This window comes from Hirundo rustica, chromosome 1 (assembly GCF_015227805.2).
Source record: "Hirundo rustica isolate bHirRus1 chromosome 1, bHirRus1.pri.v3, whole genome shotgun sequence".
NCBI classification, from domain to species: domain Eukaryota; kingdom Metazoa; phylum Chordata; class Aves; order Passeriformes; family Hirundinidae; genus Hirundo; species Hirundo rustica.
In genome coordinates, this window is record NC_053450.1 from 326,117 (window position 1) to 345,816 (window position 19,700).

Genomic DNA, 19,700 nt, shown 5'->3' on the forward strand with positions numbered 1-19,700 from the left:
TCCATCTGCCACAGATGCAAAGCCCAGACCAGCCTAAGCAGACTGGGATAGTTTGGGACTCCTCCTCAAAACACATCCACAAACCAAACCCCATGAATTCTACAGGCTGACACCACTGAGGACACCCATCCCCTCCAAATCCTGGTCATGTTTTCAGTCTCCTTTGACACACACCATCAACACCAACCTTTGGTCTCAAATACTCACACTCTAAAGGGGGAATGACCTCGATGGAAGGCGCAGCTCTTCGTGCACAGCACAGCTGCAAAGGCCCGACCACCCTGACACCGCGGAGATGGAATGAGGCCCCTCAACACAACACTCCCACAAACTAAACCACATAAGTGTCCCCAAATAACCTCACCAGTGGAACCCATAGTTTTCCTCGGCTTTTATTTGAGAATCTGATTTCTCTGGCATGCACCTTCCAAGCAAATCCTACCAAATATCCACTCGCACATTAAAGTTGCCACAAAGATTACATGGACATGGTCTGAAAAGAAGGACATGACACTGATGGAATGTCTAAAGGAAAACACTCCCAACATCACAACTCCCAAACCCATGCCAGAGAAATCTGATGCCACAATATCCATTTAGCTACCTGTAGTGAGTAAAAAGGTCAACCCCCTTTCTCGGAAAAGTGAATGTCCACACTTCCTTCAATGGCTCCTCAGATCTTCATCTTATCCTTCACCAGTTTTCCTTTCCAGGTTTCACTCAGAGCCCAGCAATGGCACCCACAGTGTGACCTTGCTGGGCCCAGCTGAGACGAGCGCTACAGATGAACCAACACCAGACATTGGACAGCTGGGGAGGTGTCACGGGGATTGTTCTCCCATATCCAGCAGGAAAGGCCTGGCATGTAGACAGGTTTAGAGGAATGGCAATGTGAGAGGGAGGGAGAGAATGTGATGGAAGGGGACACCCATCTCCCCCAGAAGAGCTGCAAAGCCCAGATGAGCCTGACGTGGCTGTGGGAGAATGAGGACCCTCTCCACAAGACAACCACAAAGCACAGCACAACAGGGCCATGGGGTGACTTCACGGATGACACCCCACTGTCATGAGCTCTGGTCTCATCATCAGAGCAATACCCAAAAAACGTCATCATCAGCAGTCTTTGGTCTCTAATACTTGCATTTAAAAGCTGCCGCCAAGGTCACATGGACAGGCACTCAAAATTAGGACATGGCACTGCAGAGTTGTGGGATGGAAAACACTCCCCACCTCAGGACTCACCACTCTGAGCCAGCCACGAACTGTGGCCTGCAAAATGCCCCCAGGCCATGGAACAAGGCTGTCCCGCCCATGCAGGACCAGCATAAAAGCCGGCCCAGAGCCACTCTCCCTCACACAGTTCTCCTGACTCCTTCTCCTGCTTCTGACAACCAGGTGAGCCTCAAGCCCCTGACCCTCCTGCTCCTGCAACCCTGAACCATCCCTCCCACCACTCTCGGCCCCCAGCCGCAGCAGCCTTCACGCCTCCGCACAGCCCCACAAAAGCCTCCACACTCCCTCATCCTCCTGACACACTGCCTCCCGCACCTTTCACTCCCTCAGCCCTGCCTTACCCCCTCCTCTCTTCCAGGACCCTCCACACCACACCCATGGCCTGCTCCAACATCTGCCGTCCCTGCGGACCCACCCCGCTGGCCAACAGCTGCAACGAGCCCTGTGCCCTGCAATGCCAGGATTCTCACGTCATCATCAACCCTTCCCCTGTGCTGATCACCCTGCCAGGACCCATCATGACCTCCTTCCCCCAGAACACCGCCGTCGGATCCACCTCCTCGGCTGCTGTGGGCACTGAACTCAGTGCCCAGGGACAGCCCATCTCGGGTGGATTTGGCTTTGGCCTTGGCTACGGCCTTGGCTATGGCCGTGGGTTTGGCTGTGGCCTGGGAGGCCTGGGCTGCTACGGCAGAAGGGGCTGCTACAACTGCTAAAGATCCTCAGCAGTACTGGTGACACCACCAGCTCAGGGCTCTGCAGTGTTCCTGGAACAAAGCACCTCAGCTGATGGTCTCTCTACTTGTACTCCACACCTGTTTCCTTCAGCTTCTTCTTAATCATCATTCTCCCACTTTAATAAATTTTTCTTGCATCACAACCTGAGTTGCTTCCTCTTCTATTTGAATTCCAAAGTTCTCACATCCTCACCTTGCGTAATTTCAGCACTCACCCATTATGTTGGATGGAAAAGGAACAAAGAATATTTTTTAGTAATTATGTCCCCACCAGTAAAAACCAACACTGACAGGGGAAACAGAGTAGATGGGGCGCCTTCCAGAACATGACACAAGGCCGCTGCCTGATCTACCAAAGGCTTTGACACAACCATTCTGTCTTGGGCGCTGCTTTGCCAAAGTCACTCTAGGCCAGCACGCATTTGAAAAATTCTCTTTCCAGCAGCTCTCTTGAGATCTGCCTTTGAATTAAGAATAACATAATGAACTTCAGCAGAACTCCACATCACCTGTGCTTTGATGCCCTTTGCCCAAGCAAGCCCAGCTAGAGCAGCATTTCCAGGACAATGGCCAGTTCTGTTTTGGACATCCAAGAAGAGAGACCCCAGGGTCTCTGACACTCTGTGACCAACCACACACACTATATATTTCTTACCTCATTTGTCCCTGGAATTCCATCTGTTTTCACTTGTGCACTTGCCTCCTTTTTCTTCATGCATGAGGTGCTGAAAATAGAGCGGCTCCCACACACTCGTGTCACTCACCTGCTCATCCTTGTCTCCTCAGAGTCCCAGCTCTCTCACTCTCTCCTCCAGCAAAGCTCCACCAGACCTTGCACATCAGCTTCTTCTTTCTCATTATTAGTTCACTTCAATAAATTTTACTGGCATCAGATCCTGAGTTACTTCCTCTTCTCTTTGCATTTAAATGGTCCTACATCCTCAACCAATGAGTGCAATTCCAGCACTCAACCATTACGCTGGATGGAAAAAGAGCAAAAATATTTTTTAGCAAATACGTCCCCACCAGGAACAACCAATGCAGACATGGGAAACAGGGGAGAGGGGGGCACCTTCCAGAACATGACACAAGGCCATCACCTGATCTATCAAAGGCTTTGACACTACAAATCTATTTGGGCACAGCTTGACCAAAGTCACTCGAGGCCAGCGCGCACTTGAAAAATTCTCTTTCCAGCAGCACTCTTGAGTCCGCCCAGCGAACAGAGGAACAAGAGCATCCACCTGGGCAGGAACTCTGGAGAACAAGTGCTTCCACCCCCCCTGCTCTGGCACGCTCAGCAGGAGCTGCATTTCCAGCACTAAGGCCAATTCAGTTTTGGAGATCCCAAACGATGGAACCCATAATCTCCTACACTCTCTGAGTACCGACATCAACTCAAAAAATGTTGCCCACGGAATTCCATCTATTTTCATTTGTGCACTTGCCCCTTTTCCCATCATGTGTGCAGTGTTGAGGCCAGATGGGCTCCCACAAACTCGTGACACACCGGGCCCATCCTTGTCTCCTCAGAGTCCCAGCTCTCTCACTCTCTCCTCTAGCAAACATCCACCACCCCTTGCACTATCTGGTGGCCCTCAAATGGTCTTCATCCACTCCCCCATTTGTGCTTCTTCACCTGTGGAGGCCAGAACTGTCCACACCGCTCCACACGGGATCTCCCCAGGGCTCTAAAGAGAGCAAGGGCCACCTCTCCCAACTTCATGCCAACAATTCTCTGAAATCTGTCTTGGACACTGGTGACACCCAGCGAAGTAAAGCTCCACTGCAACCTTCTGGTCTTTTTCTTCTCCACCAGCACCACAGGGTTCTGCTCAGAAAAGCCATTTTCCACAGTCTCAGCCCGCAGCATGACAAAGGGCCAAGTGCTATTCCTGTCCAGATGCACAACTTCACATTTCCCTTGCTTGAACTTGGGAAGATTCCTTTAACACTCAGCCTCCAGGCCCTTATGACTGGTGGAACAGTTAAGTGGGGCCTCAGCCACTCCATCATCTGCCAGCTCGCTGAAGGAGCAACTCTCCCACAGCTGACATGGAATGGAAGAGTCCAGGTGCTCACACCTGGCAGAGATTCAAAGTCCAGATGAGCCTGACTGACCTGGGATTGTTTGGGACCCTCTTCACAACACATCCACACATCTGAAACTGTGAGTTCTACAGGCTGACACCACTGATGACACCCCAGCTTTCCAAATATTGCTCATGTCTTTAGTGCTTTTGGACAAGCATCATCAACACCAGCCTTTGGTCTGAAATACTCACACTTTAAAGGTGGAAAAATTGTGATGGAAGGGGCAGCTCCTCATGCACAGCACAGCTGCAAAGACCAGACCAGCCTGACACGGCTGTGATGGAATGGGTTCCCTCATCACAACACACCCACAAACTAAACCACACAAGTGCCACAAAATGACCTCACTGCTGACACCCGTATTTTTCTTAGGCTTTTGTTGTATTCTGGTTTCTCTGACACACATCTTCCATGCCAACGCTCCCAAATACCAACTCTCACTTTAAAGCTGATGCCAAGGTCAGATGGACATGGCCTCAAGAGCAGGATGTGACACTGCAGAGTGGTGGGGAGGAAAACATTCCCCACACCATGACTTGCAAGGCTGTGTCAGACAAACTGATATTATGATCTCTTTTCAGCTACCTCTAGAGAGTAACAAGGTCAACACTCTTTTTCTGAAATACGAATGTCCATAGTTCCATCAGCTGCTCTTCACACGTCTTCTTCTCCTTATCCTTCACCAGCTATGGATGAACCAACACAAGACCTTGGGGAGTATGGGAGGCATCCCTGAATCACAGGAATTACTTTACCATCTCCAGTGAGAAAGCATAGAATTCAGACAGGTTTAGAAATTTTGCAACATGGGAGGGAGACAGAAAATCTGATGGAAGGGGACACCTGTCACCCCCAGAAGAGCTGCAAAGCCCAAACAGCCCTGACATGGCTATGATGGAACGAGGCCCCTCTTCACCACACACCCACAAATCCACAGCACACTTCTGCCACAATGATGACATCTCATTGCCCAGAGCTCTGGTCATGTCATCAGACCAATACCCAAAAAACATCAACAGCAGCTTTTGGTCTCTAATACTACCAATTAAAAGCTGCCGCCAGGGTCATGGCCTCAAGAGCAGGACATGACACTGCAGAGTTGTGGGAAGCAAAACACTCCCCACCTCAGGACTCACGAGGCCTGCAAAATGCCCCAAGGGATGAGGCTGTCACACCCCCTCCACGACCAGCATAAAAGCTGGCCCGGAGCCTCTCTCCCTCACACACTTCTCCTCACACCTTCTCCTCCTGCTCCTGCTGACCAGGTGAGCCTCAAACCCCTGACCCTTCTGCTCCTGCCCTCTTGGATCCTCTCTGCCAGCATGCTCAGCCCCAGCCGCAGCGGCCCTCACGCCTCCGCACAGACCCACAACAGCCTCCACACTCCCTCACCCTCCTTACACACTACTTCTTGCACCCCTCACCCCCACAGCCTTTTCTCACCCTCCTCTCTTCCAGGACCCTCCACACCACACCCATGGCCTGCTCCAACATCTGCCGTCCCTGCGGACCCACTCCGCTGGCCAACAGCTGCAACGAGCCCTGTGCCCTGCAGTGCCAGGATTCCCGTGTCATCATCGACCCTTCCCCTGTGCTGATCACCCTGCCAGGACCCATCATGACCTCCTTCCCCCAGAACACCGCCGTCGGATCCACCTCCTCGGCTGCTGTGGGCACTGAACTCAGTGTCCAGGGACAGCCCATCTCAGGTGGATTTGGCTTTGGCCTTGGCTATGGCCGTGGGTTTGGCTATGGCCTGGGAGGCCTGGGCTGCTACGGCAGAAGGGGCGGCTACAACTGCTGAGGGCCCTCAGCACCACTCCTGACACCACCACCTTGGGGCTCTGAAAGAGCTTCTGCAAGCTGATGGTTGCCCTCGAAGCTCATATTGGATCCCATCCACTCACTGCTTCCGTCTCTTCATTCTTTTGCCTCAATAAAATTTTCATGCAGCAAGGCTTCAGTTGCCTCCTCTTCTTGTACCAGACTTCTCGCAGCTACACCCAGCACAGATAATTTGCTCCCAGTCTAAATAGTTGCAAGCTCTGTGACACCATCTTCACTTTCAGAGGGGTGCCAGGACAACCCAGAAGAAGGTCCTATTTCTTTGTCCCCTCTTCCTGCAAGGGTCTTGGCTTACCATGGTTTCCAGGTCATCACACCCCTTTCTGTGAGTTCCTCAGCTGACCCTGGTGATGGTCACTGTTGTGTTGTCCATCTGGCTGGACAGGCCCCATTCCACCTCCCTGGGAGTCTCCAGGCCAGGACCTCACCTTGTTACGAGGTCTTCAGCTGATCCCTGATGGAGATTCCCCTTTCCCTCTTCACTGCAGGGTCCCATGAAGGGACCTCCAGACCTCCCTCCTCCCTGCTCAGGGTCCCTGGATCATCTGTGATGCTGACCCCAAGCCACCACCCCTCTGCTCTGAGGTCACACAGAACATCCCCATTATGACTTGACTCCCACCAAGTCACTTCGGATTCCTGAGCATGGAGACCACAGCATGGAGACCGTGGAACACGGTGCGGGAACAAGACTGTGACCCTGTTGAGAAGGTGGTGTCCCTTGGTGCCACCTTCCTGCCTTTTTTGCCTCCTAATTTCGACACTCTAACATGGATTTTTGGGTCATAAAGATCTTTGGTCTCCCCAAATTGCTTCTCACTGGTGACGCTCACTCTTTCTTCTCCTTTGATGTGTTTTTTTTTCACTGTACAAAGGCTCCCGGCAAACAGGTGAGCTCTGAGCTGACACATGAGTTCAAAGTCTCCAGGGCTATTGGCAGCACTAAAATATTCATCAAAAGCAAATTAAAATAACATCTCTGGAGCAGCTGGAGTCCGGAGAGCTAGAGAACTCCACGCACAGCTGGATTAGGATTTTGTTCAAAGAGGAAGAGTTTTCTGAGGAACAAAGCCCTTCCCTAAAATGAAAACTAAACAGCCCCTGAATCTGAGCTGGAAAAGGAGAGAGGGAATAGGTCTGGAACTGTTTGACCTTTTATTTCTTGATTTAGTGTAAATAGTGCATTTCCCCTGGCTGCCCTTGAGGCCCAAACTTCAGCTCATCTTAAAGCAAAGTCTAACCCATAAAAAGACAAATTTAAGTAATCCGTGCTCTTAGACTCATCCACCTTGGAGTTCATCCAGCTTAACATCAACACTTGGACAGAAACAAGAGCAGGATTTCACCTTCCCAAGGTCCTGGGACATGCCCAAGCAGCCAGGCCCAGCGGGATGTCTGCCTCATCCCAAACCTGCGCCAGAGACGCTTTTTTTGGGCACAGTCAGCTCACGTGAGTTCCAGGGAACGCTGGGAGGAGGCTGAAATCCACATCCACAGTGCCTTGTGCCCACATTTCTCTCTCCCATCCACCCTGGGAAAACCAGGTCCCTTGGGTTGAGCCCTGCCCAGCTCTCCACACTCCATCCAAGGAGACCCCCAGCAGGTGGGATGGGCTGGAAGAGGTGGCATCGCCCGATGGGATTCACACCCAGCCTAGCCAAGATCCCAGTCCCAGAATAACCCCAAACCCTATCATGGAGCAGTGGCAGGTTCATCTCCCTCCTCCAGAGGACTGGACTCAACAAGACCAAACCCAAAATAAGGGTTGAAAGGACATTCTCATGCAGCAGCTGCTCCCAATCCCACGAACAGGGTTCCTTGGAATATCTGTGGCCATCGTCCCCATCCCCATCTCAGTTTTCCCCCTCTGTGCTTTTGGATATCTCCCACTGCCAAAGGGCTGCATATTGTAGGGAGCAACCCCCAATCCCTATGGAAAATGGCACAGGTGGGACAAGGCCTGGAAAAGGGGTCACTGCTGGTGTGCTGCTCCCTAAAAAAAAGAGCCCTAAAGCTGGAATTTTAGCGGGGAAGAGATGCTTAGAGCTCTCTCACCTGGGATCCTGGAGCTTGGCTGCATCCATAAAGCATCATCCTCCGACAGCTTCCACCTGGGATAGGCTGCACCCAGGAATCTCATCCCTATCTGCCCCACTTTCCTACAAGGCATGGGGAGGGCAGAGCAGGGAGTGGGGCTGGACTCAAAACTGGGCCTGTTCCAGAGAAATAGGTCACCCACAAGGAAGCTTCGTTAGGGAAACGACGCCACACACGAAGCAGCGGTTCTCCGACGGGATCTGGCCAAGCCGCCCAAGCTTTATCCTGCTGGAAGGTCCTGGGATGTCCTCTGGATCATGTCACGCAGACGCCCTGCCCAGATGAGCTAATGGGTCTGCTCTGGGCTTTGATCCTTAAATCCCAAGGCCTTGTTAGATAACATCAGAAGCCTGGGTGATATTTCATTAACAAACGAGTCTGTCCCATGTGGTCGCCGCAACTTTATCCCTTTCCTCTGTGATCTTCCCTCGTGCTCCAACATTTCTTCGGTAATTAGCCCCAGAATTAGCATATTTAAGCTCCAAAATTACTACATTTAATGCAACACCGTGGTTATTCGAGTGCTGTCACAGCAGCTCTTGCTGCGCCACCTCCCAGCAATTCCTTGGCCGAAACACGGGTTTATCCCTAATTAGTCTCCCAAAACTTGCAGGAGGCAGCAGGAAGATGTTATCCTCCCACCAGCACGTGGAAACTCTTCCTTGGCTTTTTCTCCCCCCATCCCTGGGAGTGTCCAAGGCCACATTGGAGCAACCTGGTCCAGCGGAAGGTGTCCCTGCCCATGGCAGGGGGTTGGAATGGGATGATTTTTATTTATGGGAATGATTTTATTCCAACCCAAACCTTTTTATTCCATAATTTCACCATGAAATGAGGTGGAAGCGTGGATGCAGCTGGATCTGACTCATCCCAACATCAGCATGAGGTTTCTCCTCGCCAAACCTTAGTGTCTCATGGAGGATGGAGGACAGAGAAGGAGCATGGCATGGAGAAGGAGCTTCAGTGTCCAGTCCTGGCTTCCTGGGTGAGATCAGCCAGGGAATCCTGTAAAACATCAGGTGGGAACAACACCACGACTCCTGGGAGTGGGATTTTGGAAGTGGGAAAGGCCTGGAAAGGCTGGGCACATGCTGGGACCCAGCCAGGTGGGAGAGGGGATGGGCAGTTCCAGGGGACACAGGCACAAGGTGACATCTTTTAGTATGCAAATGCCTCCCCCCCGTCCCAACTCCCAGCAAGGAGATCCCCAAGGATTCAGCCTTCCCTGAGACGTTCCCAAAGGAAAAGGGCACATTTCCAGGTCTCACCCAGAAGAAGAGGAATGAAAACCCGATATTCTATTGCTCCTTGACACTGGGGCTATCCAGGGCTTTGTTGGGAAGAATGTGGGAATTCTTGGCTTGGTCTCCTGCAATGCCACTTTAAAAAATTTAATTTAGAGCAAAGCCCTGCCCTTGCCTCACAAAAATCCTGAAGAAAAAGCCAGCTGGAAGTGGGGGTGGAGGGTTTGCCTTCAAAACCACCCCCCACTCACAGGAAAAGCTCTGCTCATTTTTAATCTCGGCTTAAGTGCATTAAAAGTGATTAAAACGTGTTCACATCGAAATCCCTTTTGATGAGCCCACTTTGGGGGGCGGAGGGGGGGGGGGAGAACCTAGGAAGAACCCCCTTTCCCTGCACCCCTTTCCCTTTCTGCATCCCTCTCCTTGCTTCTGCACCCCTTCCTATGAACCTCCTTAAAACCCCTGCACCCCCTTCCCTGCACTTGCATCCCCTTCCCGGTTCTTGCACCCCCTTTTCCATCCCCCCTTCCTTTTCCCTGCACCTCTTTCCCTCCCTCTGCACCTCATCTCCCCACCCACACCCCCTTCTCTTCCCCTGCACCTCTTCCTTCCTTGCACCCCCTTCCCTTCCCAAAACCTCCTCTCCTGCGCCTTCTCCTTTCCCCTGCTCCCGGGCACAGACTACATTTCCCGGCGAGCCAAGCGGCAGCGCCCGCTGACGGCGGCGGAAGACGCCGAGCGCAGCCGAACCCTCACCGGGCCGAAACGAACCGAGCCACGCGCAGCCGAACCAAACCGAGCCTCCACGAAGCAGCGCCGAGTAGCGCCGAGCATAGACGAATCTAGCCGAGCCCCTCCCAGATCCAACCCGAACCCTCGCCGAGACGAGAGCAGCCGAACACAACCGAGAGTATCCGAGCGCACCCGAGTGGCCCCGAATCCAGCCGAGGGTGAGACGCGCCCCTCACCCCATTAAGGGACATTTTGGGGGACAGGAGCCCCGCCAGGCCGGTGGGGAGGGGAAGCGGGGGGGTCCCCAAAGTGGGGGGGACAGGACGGTGGGGAGGGCAGGGGGACGGGAGGTTGTGGGTTTGGAGGAGGGACGCGCTCCGGGACGGGAGGGGGTGCGGGGAGATGGGGGTGCAGGAGTGGGATTTGGGGTGCAGGGGAGGTGTGTGGGGGGGATTAGGACCGGGTTCAGAGCTGAGATCTGGGGTGCAGTGCTGGGGTTTGAGGGGCAAGGGAGGCGTGGGATGCAATCCTGGGTGCAGAGCTGGGATTTGGGGTGCAGGGGAGCTTTAGGTTGCAAACACAGGACTTGGGGTTCAGGGGGAAAATTTGGGGTTCAGGGGGAGATCTGGGGTGCAGACCCGGGGTGCAGAGAGAGATTTGGGGTACAGAAGAAGATCTAGGGCGCAGGGGGAGATTTGGGGTGCAGACACAAGACTTGGGGTTCAGGAGTTGATCTGGGGTGCAGCCCTGAGGTGCAGGGGGGGGATTTGGGGTATGGAAGGCGATTTGGGGGTGCAGAAGGAGATTTGGGCACACACCTGGGGGTGCAGGTGCCTCTCCCTTTCCAGAGGCCGGGCAGTGCCACGTGGCAGGTCTGGCCCTGGCCCAGCTGAGGAGTTTCAGCCCGGTCACAGCCAAACACGCCCCTTTTTCCACTCCCTTTTTTCCCAAAAATGCAGAAAATTCCCCCCAAAAAATGCTCGTGGGTGCCCACACCAGGGTGGTCTGTCCCGAGGTGATCCCAGCTTGTCCCTCCGGCTTTTCCCTGCAGGGTTTTGGCCATGACGGAGGTGACCAAGCGCATCCTGGTGACAGGTGGCACCGGCTTGGTGGGCAGAGCCATCGAGAAGGTGGTGGCCGATGGAGAGGGGCGGCCGGACGAGGAGTGGATCTTTGTGTCCTCCCGAGACGCCGACTTGACGTGAGTTGCGTTTCCCCTTGGAGAACCCGGAATTTGCTCTGTCAACCCCAACAAACCCCAAGATTTCCCATCCCTGGATTTGGTTTTTCCTTGGAAACACCCCAGTCTGGTCAGGTGACCCCAAAATTTCCCGCCTCTGGATTGTGTTTCTCCTTGGAAGTGCCTCAATTTGCTCTGTCGACTTCACTGAATCCCAAATTTTCCCCTATCCAGTCTTTGATTTTTCCTTGGAAACAACCCAGGCTGCTCTGTTGACCCTGACAACCCCCAAAATTTCCCATCCCAGGATTGGAATTTTCCTCTGAATCTCCCCAGTCTGCTCTGGTGACCCTGACAAACCCCAAAATTTCCCATCCCAGGATTTGGTTTTTCCTCTGAATCTCCCCAGTCTGCTCTGGTGACCCTGACACACCCCAAAATTTCCCATCCCAGGATTTGGTTTTTCCTCTGAATCTCCCCAATCTGGTCTAATAACCCTGACAAACCCCAAGATTTCCCATCCCAGGATTTGGTTTTTCCTCTGACTCTCCCCAGTCTGCTCTGGTGACCTTACTGAACCCAAATTTTTCCATCCCAGGATTAGGTTTTTTGTTGCAATCACCCCAATCTGCTCTGGTGACCCCAAAATTTCCTCTCCCTGGCTTTGGGTTTTCCTTTGAAACACCCCAGTCTTCTTTGTTGATCCCACTGAATCCAAAATTTTCCCGTCCCAGGATTTGATTTTTCCTTGAAAACAACCCAGTCTGCTCTGTTGGCTCTGACAAACGCCGAAATTTTCCATCCCAGAATTTGGGTTTTCCTTGGAAAGACCCCAGTCTGCTCTGGTGACCTCACCCAATCCCAAATTTTCCCCATCCCAAGACTGGGTTTTTCCTTAGAAACTCCCCAATCTGCCCCCACCAAACCCCAACATTTCCTCTCCTAGGATTGGGTTTTTCCTCGGAAACACCTCAATTTGCTCTGCCGACGGTGCTGAATCCCAAAATTTCCCATTCCAGGAGCAGCTCCGAGACCAAAGCCCTGTTTGAGAGGCACAAGCCCACCCACGTCATCCACCTGGCCGCCATGGTCGGAGGCCTCTTCAAAAACCTCCGCTCCAACCTGGATTTTTGGGTGAGTATCCATGGAATTGGCACTGCTGGGATCCCTGTGGGTGAATTGGGATAAGGGAACAGGAGGGATGTGGCTTGCCCTGCTCCCAGAGCCAAACCAGAGCTCCAGTGGTTTGTGGAGCGATTAATGAGGTTTTGGTGAAGGGATTTGGGGATCCCTGGACCTCACGATCCCAATAAACGTCCCCTTCCCCAGAGGACAAACATCCACATCAACGACAACGTTCTGCACTCGGCCCACGAGTCGGGGGTGCAGAAGGTGGTCTCCTGCCTCTCCACCTGCATCTTCCCGGACAAGACCACCTATCCCATTGACGAGACCATGGTGAGAACCCCCATTCCCGCACAAAATCCTGGGAAAGCCTCGGCCCTGCTTAATTTCTCCGCTCTGATATTCCCAGATCCACAACGGGCCGCCTCATAGCTCCAACTTTGGCTACTCCTACGCCAAGAGGATGATTGACGTCCAGAATAGGTCAGCTGGGGATGTGGGAGCACCCCTTGGTTTTCAAGGCTGGGGGAATCCAGTGGGATTCCCAGGTGGAAGCTGGGGACGCACCTGGGCTCAGCAGGTGAAGGTGCTGCTGGCCAGGGGATTTTTGGGGTCACATCAGTGCCGTAGGAGGCTGTTGGGGGGCTTGACAGCCCACCCACCATCCCTGCTCTCATCCAGGGGTTATTCCGAGCAGCACGGCCGACGCTTCACCGCTGTCATTCCCACCAACGTCTTCGGGCCGCACGACAACTTCAACATCGAGGACGGCCACGTCCTGCCAGGGCTCATCCACAAGGTCTACCTGGCCAAACGTGAGGGTGGCAGGACTTCCAGGGATTCTTTTGGAGGCGGGGGGGGGGAGAAGTGAGGGTTTTTTCCTTTCCCACCCGCTCTGTGGGGTGGTTACAGGTGGCTCTGGTGGTCATGGCTCCTTCCTCCTGCAGAGTCCGGCTCTGCTCTGACCGTCTGGGGAACGGGCAGGCCCAGGAGACAGTTCATCTATTCCCTGGTAGGTGTGGCCTTGGGAATGAGGGAATGGGGCTGGAGGACCCACTGGCAGGGCCCCAGAGGGGTCTGAACCCCCCTGGCTTGTCCTGGGCCATCCTCAGAGTTGTGTCCCATTGGGATGGGAGGGCTGGGAGACATCAGTGACCCCTCCAAGAGGTGTCTGCTCTTCCACAGGACCTGGCCCGACTTTTCCTTTGGGTCCTGCGGGAATACGATGAGGTGGAACCAATCATTTTGTCAGGTAAGCCCTGGCTGCCCCCCAGAAGTCCCCTCTCCGTGAGGGAACAGCTGCGATCCTTCCCTTCTCCACAGTGGGAGAAGAAGATGAAGTCTCCATCCGGGAAGCGGCAGAGGCCATCGCAGAGGCCATGGAATTCAGGGGAGAGCTCATTGTATCCTTCACAAAAAGCTAAGTCCCTCTTCCCACCAGCTCCCCATGGAGATTCCATGATCCAGAGGGTCCTTCCCACCAGAGGAGGAAAAGCAAGACCTGTTTTCCCTCCTTAATCCTTCCCATCCCAGTTTGACACCACCAAGTCCGACGGGCAGTTCAAGAAGACGGCCAGCAATGCCAAGCTCCGGCGGTACCTGCCCGGATTCCAGTTCACTCCTTTCAGGAAAGGTGAGATGGGGGAGTCTCCAGGAGACACTGGGGGTCCTACCCTGTGCCATCAGCCTTGGTGGCATCAAGGGGATCCATCCTTTCCGGATGAGGAACCAGGGTGGTGAAACACTGGCACAGGTTGGCCAGGGAGGTTTCTCCACCCCTGGAAAGATCCAAGGTCAGGTTGGATGGGGCATGGAGCAACCTGGTCCCTTGGGAGGTGTCTCCTTGCATGGTGGTTGGATAAGACCTAAAAAAGTCCCTTCCAATCCAGCCTATCCCATGAATAAATTCCCAAAATCCATTCTCAATCCCCAAACCCAATCCCCAAACCCATCCCGTGATTCTATGACCAAAATCTATTCCAAATCTCCAAACCCATCCCATGATTCTACCACCAAAATCCATTCCCAATCTCCAAACCCATCCTGTGATTCTATGACCAAAATCTATTCTGAGTCCCCAAACCCATCCCATGATTCAATGACCAAAATCCATTCCCAAAATCCATTTCCAATCTCCAAACCCATTCCATGATTCTATGACCAAAATCCATTCCCAATCCCCAAACCCATCCCATGATTCAATGACCAAAATCCATTCCCAATCCCCAAACCTATCCCATGATTCTACAACCAAAATCCATTCCCAAAATCCATTCCCAGTCCCCAAACACATCCTGTAATTAATTCTATGGCCAAAATCCCTTCCAAATCTCCAAACCCATCCCGTGATTCTATCACCAAAATCCATTCCCAAAATCCATTTCCAATCTCCAAACCCATCCCGTGATTCTATCACCAAAATCCATTCCCAAAATTCATTTCCAATCTCGAAACCCATTCCATGATTCTATGACCAAAACCCATTCCCAATCTCCAAACCCATCCCATGATTCTATCACCAAAATCCATTCCCAATCCCCAAGCCCATCCCATGATTCAATGGCCAAAATCCATTCCCAAAATCCATTTCCAATCTCCAAACCCATTCCATGATTCTATGACCAAAATCCATTCCCAATCCCCAAACCCATCCCATGATTCTACAACCAAAATCCATTCCCAAAATCCATTCCCAGTCCCCAAACACATCCTGTAATTAATTCTATGGCCAAAATCCATTCCCAATTCCCAAAGCCATCCTGTGATTCTATCACCAAAATCCCTTCCCAAAATCCAAACCCATCCCGTTTTCTCCCTCCCCAGCCGTGAAGGAAACCTGTGCCTGGTTCAACGCCAACTATGCCAACGCCAGGAAGTGACGGCCCCGGGACTGGCGTCACCCGGCACCGGGATCATCCTCTTCAACTCAGGGTTGTCCTTTGCTGGGGCAGAGGACGGGGCTGGGGCGGTGACAGTGACATTTCCAAAGTAAAAACTGGAGCCCGGGAAGCAGCTCCCACATCCTGCCCCGCTGCTGGGAGCGGCGCAGGACGCCCAGGGCAGCGGGGAGGAAGGTTGGGGCGTCCCAAAAAGATCCCGAATCAAGTGTTAGGAGCCAACTGGAGCCATCGCTGTGGCTTTGTCCAGGAGGGTGGTGGCTCTGAGCTGTTAATGAGCTACACTAATTACCTGCAATTAGGCGTAATAAAGGGAAGGCAATCAGGATTCCAGGGCATGGAAATGGCAGCAGGGAATTTGCTGCTGCTCTTGGCACATGGGGATGATCCCACAGCCCCCCATCTCAGGATAGGAATGGGAAAGACTCCAGATGTAAATGTGGCATTTATTAAAATATATGCAAATGGCATAAAACTGGTGGGATAATTAACATCTGCCCCGTAGCCACATCCAGTGGCATCCTTAGGATACACGTGTTCTCCACCAGGATCTGGAATGGCCATAAAAAAGGTTAAAACCCCTCTGGGGAGGGGGTAGAGGGTCAAAAATGGGGGGATGAATCCATGGCCAAGCTACTGCCGGTGGTGTGGATGTGGCACAGGCACCTGCAGAGGAGACACCCATCAGCACCCCAGGAAGCCACCAGCAGCAGGGTTTCCCCCCGAGGTGACACCAGGCCATGGAGAAGGGACATTCCGGGTGGTTGGTGCTCACCTCTTGGCCCTCGGGCTGCAGGTTTTGGGCTCCCAGAGCTTCCCAGCATCCACGACCGGCTCCAGTGTCACCTGGTTTGGGAAGAAGGGGGTTTCTGCAGATATCCCCGGTCCCCTGGAGTGTCTTGGCAATCCTTCAGGACTCCCACCCCAAATTCCTCCCTTTGTGTCATGTCCCCAGCCCTGTCCATCTCCCAATGGGTTGCCCCACACCCGGAGGTACCACCATGGTGAGGACACCCCAAACTTGGAGGTCCTGACCCTCAGGGAGACCCAGCTGGCCCCCAAGAGCAGTTTTGGGGGACAATACCAACATGGGGACATCCCAAACACTCAAACTCAGTGTTGTCCTCTGGCCACTGGGACCGGGTGACACCTGCCCTGAAAATCCAGGAATGGCCCCGGCCACCTCTTGGGGCTGCTCCAGGGCTCTGCAGGAACATGGCAGGGGTGGAGACACCCTTGAGGTGCTCCTGTCCCCAGGTGGAGGGTGGGGACACTCTGGGGTGGCAGAGCTTGGGGACACTCTGGGATAACACACCTGTTCCCAGCAAAAGATGGGGACACATCAGGGCTTCAGGTCCGTGTCCTCCAGCCACCAGACCTCCCACCTTGTGGGCACCTCTCACCTTGCAGGCAGCTCATGTCCATCCTGTCCAGCTCCTCTTGCAGCAGCTCCATATCGCATTCCCTGTGTGGGAGGGAAAACCGGAATTCCGTCACCTTGGTGGCTTCTGTGTCACCACCACAATGGAGACATGCACCTCTCCAGACCCTTCTCAGAGCAGAAATAGGTCAGGGAGCTGGGAGGAGGTGCCCAAAAGGCATAGGAAATCCATCAGGATGTGTCCTGTCTTTTCCTGGAGACCTCTGCCAGATGGCTCCAGGATGGGACACCCAGGGAGGTGACATGGAGCAGAAACATGGAGCAGGACGTGGAGTTGGGATGAGATGCTCAAAAGCCATAGGAAAGCCATCAAGATATGTCCCATCCTTCCCTGGAGACCTCTGCCAGATGGCTCCAGGGTGGAAAATCCAGGATGGGGAAATCAAGGATGGGACACTCAGGATGGGATGTCTGAGCAGAAATGGGGCAAAGCATTGGGAAGAGGTATCCAACAGCCACAGAGAAGCCACCAAGATGCGTCCTGTCCCCTCCTGAGAACTTCTGCCAGTTGGCTCCAGGATGGGGCATCCATGGATGTGACATCAAGCAGAAACAGGATGTGGAGTTGAGATGAGATGCCCAAAAGCCATAGGAAAGCCATCAAGATATGTCCCATCCTTCCCTGGAGACCTCTGCCAGACGGCTCCAGGGTGGAAAATGAAGGATGGGACACCCAGGATGGAACATCTGAGCAGAAATGGGACAAGGCATTGGGATGAGGTGTCCAACAGCCATAGAGAAGCCACCAAGATGTGTCCTGTCCCCTCCTGAGAACTTCTGCCAGATGGCTCCAGGGTGGAACATCCAGGATGGGAAATCAAGGATGGGACACCCAGGATGGAACATCTGAGCAGAAATGGGACAAGGTGTTGGGATGAGGTGTCCAAAAGACATAGGGAAACCACCAAGATGCCTGCTGTCCCCTCCTGAGAACTTCTGCCAAATGGCTCCAGGGTGGGAAATCCAGGATGGGACACCCAGGATGGAACATCTGAGCAGAAATAGGACAAGGCGTTGGGATGAAGTGTCCAAAAGCCATAGGAAAGCCATCAGATGTGTCCTGTCCTTCCCTGGAGACCTCTGCCAGATGGCTCCAGGGTGGAACATCCAGGATGGGACCCAGCAGCTCCCAAGGGTTCCATGCCACCTCCTCAACCATCTCCTACCTCTTCGGGGTGGAGGTGAGCCGGTACCGGGGCTCTTCCCGGGGAACCGCTGTCCAGATCCTTCCACGGCAGAGGGATGCCACCAGCCAATGCCCTGTGGGAAAACGCGAGGGTGGGAGAGGACAGGGCCACCCCCAAAGGGTGGTGTGTCCCCAACCATGTGTCCCCACACTTGTCCCCACCTGCCACAGCAAGGACCAGGAGGGTGGAGGTTGCTGGGATGCCGAGGGCGCTGGAAGCGAGGAAGAGGAGGAGAAGGATGGCCCGGAGTGACGCCGGCACCAGGGGGAGAAAGAGGAGCAGGAAGTATGAGCCGTGTGGGACGCACAAGGAGGTGGCACTTCGGCTCTGACCTGTGGGATGGGGAAGAAGAGGCTGGTGTTGGCACCCACCAGCTCCCACCGATCCTCCTGCACCCATTCCCACTCACCATCCAGGTCAGGGACAGCTTTGAGGCGCTCCAGGTGCTTTTCCAGCTGGCTTTGTGCATCTTCCAAGGCCGTCAGCATCAGCGCCAAGCTCTGGTTGACCCTCCGCAGCTTCTCCATCACCTCCTGAAGGACCAGGATGCTCTCTGCATACGGAAAAGATGAATACAGCCAAGGGATGAGCCGGGGAAGATGCGCCTCAGTGTGAAAAAAGCTGGGAATGGGATTTGCTGTGTTCCCACCTGGTTGGGGATGAACATCCTGAGTCCTTTCCTGCTCCTGATGGAGGTTGGATAAGACAACCTGGGGTCCTTCCCGGGGCTCTGCAGCTCCACGGCTGCTCACATTCCCTGTGGGGAGGGAAAAGAGGTTGGATCGATCCCAAAGTGGGAGATGGGAATGTTGCAGCATCCCAGCCCTGGCTCGTACCCATCCGGTGGGTGATGTCCTGCATGAGCTGCACCATGGGAGTCTCATCCAGCGCCAGCCTCATCCAGTTCTCCCAGAGCTCCGCCTGAGGTGAAAATTTGGGAGGTGATGATGGGGAAACGCTTTTTCTCCCAATGGAGATCTTCAAAATGAGCCCTTGGCACCCCTGGGTGCTCCCAGCACAGGATGGGGGGATAGAGGAGGGGGTTTGGGGGTGGAAAATATGGAAAAAGGTGTGAACTCACCCCAGAACTTGGCCTTCAACCCCCCAGAAACCATCCCTACACCAAGCAAAGAGGCTGTCCAGGATGGGGGACCCCAGAATCCCAATTCACAGCCATCAGACAGTAACAGGAGTCCAGGTGCAACACCTCCCGGGACGTGGCTTCATCCTGGAACTGGCTGTCACCCGTGGTTGTCCTGAGGGGGATCTGTGGGGAGAACCCCAGCTCTGGTGTGGGTCCCCACCTTCTCTGGGGGGGCAGCAAGGCCCAGCCACCCCAAAAACCCGGCAGTGGCACAGAGGAGCAGCACAGCCCAGCAGCTCTGGAGCAGCATGATGGGAATGGAAGGGGTCCTGTGGGGAAAAGAGGGTGGGGAGAAGCCCCCCATACTCATGGATAAATTACAGGACCACTCCCCCCCCCCCCCCCAAATTTCGGGGACCCACCCCACTAAGGGAACCTCCACAGTCCCAGGTGGGTGAGGGTACTGCGGGAAGAAGAGGGTGAGGAGCACCACGGAGTGGGAAGCAGCTCCCACATCCACGGATAAATTAGGGGACACCCCCTCGGGGAGCACCCCCCACAAACCCGCGGATGCCGGCGGCTGGGAGGAGGAGAGTGGGGAGCACCTCCCACACCCACGCACAACTTCGGGGAGCGCCCCCACGCCAAATTTAATCCCCACCCCCGTGGCCCCAGGGATGCCGGGGCTCCGCTGAGCGCTGCGGGAAAGGTTTGGGAACAGTCGGGAATTCCCTCCCGGATCCCCACGCGTGGACCTGCGCGAACCACGTGGCGCCCGCGCCTGCGCAATTTCCCCTCCTTACC

General features: G+C 54.1%; 3 protein-coding genes across 4 annotated transcripts; 2 read left to right on the forward strand and 1 right to left on the reverse strand.

The window, feature by feature from the left end:
- The first annotated feature begins 5,541 nt into the window (after window positions 1–5,541).
- On the forward strand, window positions 5,542–5,868 carry LOC120749572 (feather beta keratin-like). The gene has a single exon (XM_040057105.1). The coding sequence runs from the start codon at window positions 5,542–5,544 to the stop codon at window positions 5,866–5,868; it is 327 nt and encodes a 108-aa protein (XP_039913039.1).
- Window positions 5,869–9,996: 4,128 nt separating this feature from the next.
- Window positions 9,997–15,659, forward strand: GFUS (GDP-L-fucose synthase). Of its 2 annotated transcripts, none has more exons than XM_040065068.2 (11): window positions 9,997–10,200; window positions 11,034–11,183; window positions 12,182–12,296; window positions 12,492–12,620; window positions 12,697–12,770; window positions 12,969–13,102; window positions 13,235–13,299; window positions 13,473–13,539; window positions 13,611–13,690; window positions 13,821–13,920; window positions 15,111–15,659. In XM_040065068.2, the coding sequence occupies exons 2-11, from the start codon at window positions 11,044–11,046 to the stop codon at window positions 15,164–15,166; spliced, it is 960 nt and encodes a 319-aa protein (XP_039921002.1). In that variant the 5' UTR covers window positions 9,997–10,200; window positions 11,034–11,043; the 3' UTR covers window positions 15,167–15,659. The 2 variants fall into 2 exon arrangements, with proteins under 2 accessions (XP_039921002.1, XP_058276776.1); XM_058420793.1 differs by lacking the exon at window positions 9,997–10,200 and adding an exon at window positions 10,201–10,261.
- LOC120753128 (uncharacterized) lies at window positions 15,617–19,680 on the reverse strand. The gene is made up of 10 exons (XM_040065083.1): window positions 19,652–19,680; window positions 19,117–19,225; window positions 18,649–18,733; window positions 18,462–18,569; window positions 18,222–18,365; window positions 17,974–18,144; window positions 17,792–17,885; window positions 16,588–16,649; window positions 15,960–16,030; window positions 15,617–15,850 (listed from the first exon to the last, which is right to left on the reverse strand). The coding sequence occupies exons 2-10, from the start codon at window positions 19,204–19,206 to the stop codon at window positions 15,818–15,820; spliced, it is 858 nt and encodes a 285-aa protein (XP_039921017.1). The 5' UTR covers window positions 19,207–19,225; window positions 19,652–19,680; the 3' UTR covers window positions 15,617–15,817.
- Window positions 19,681–19,700: the final 20 nt, after the last annotated feature.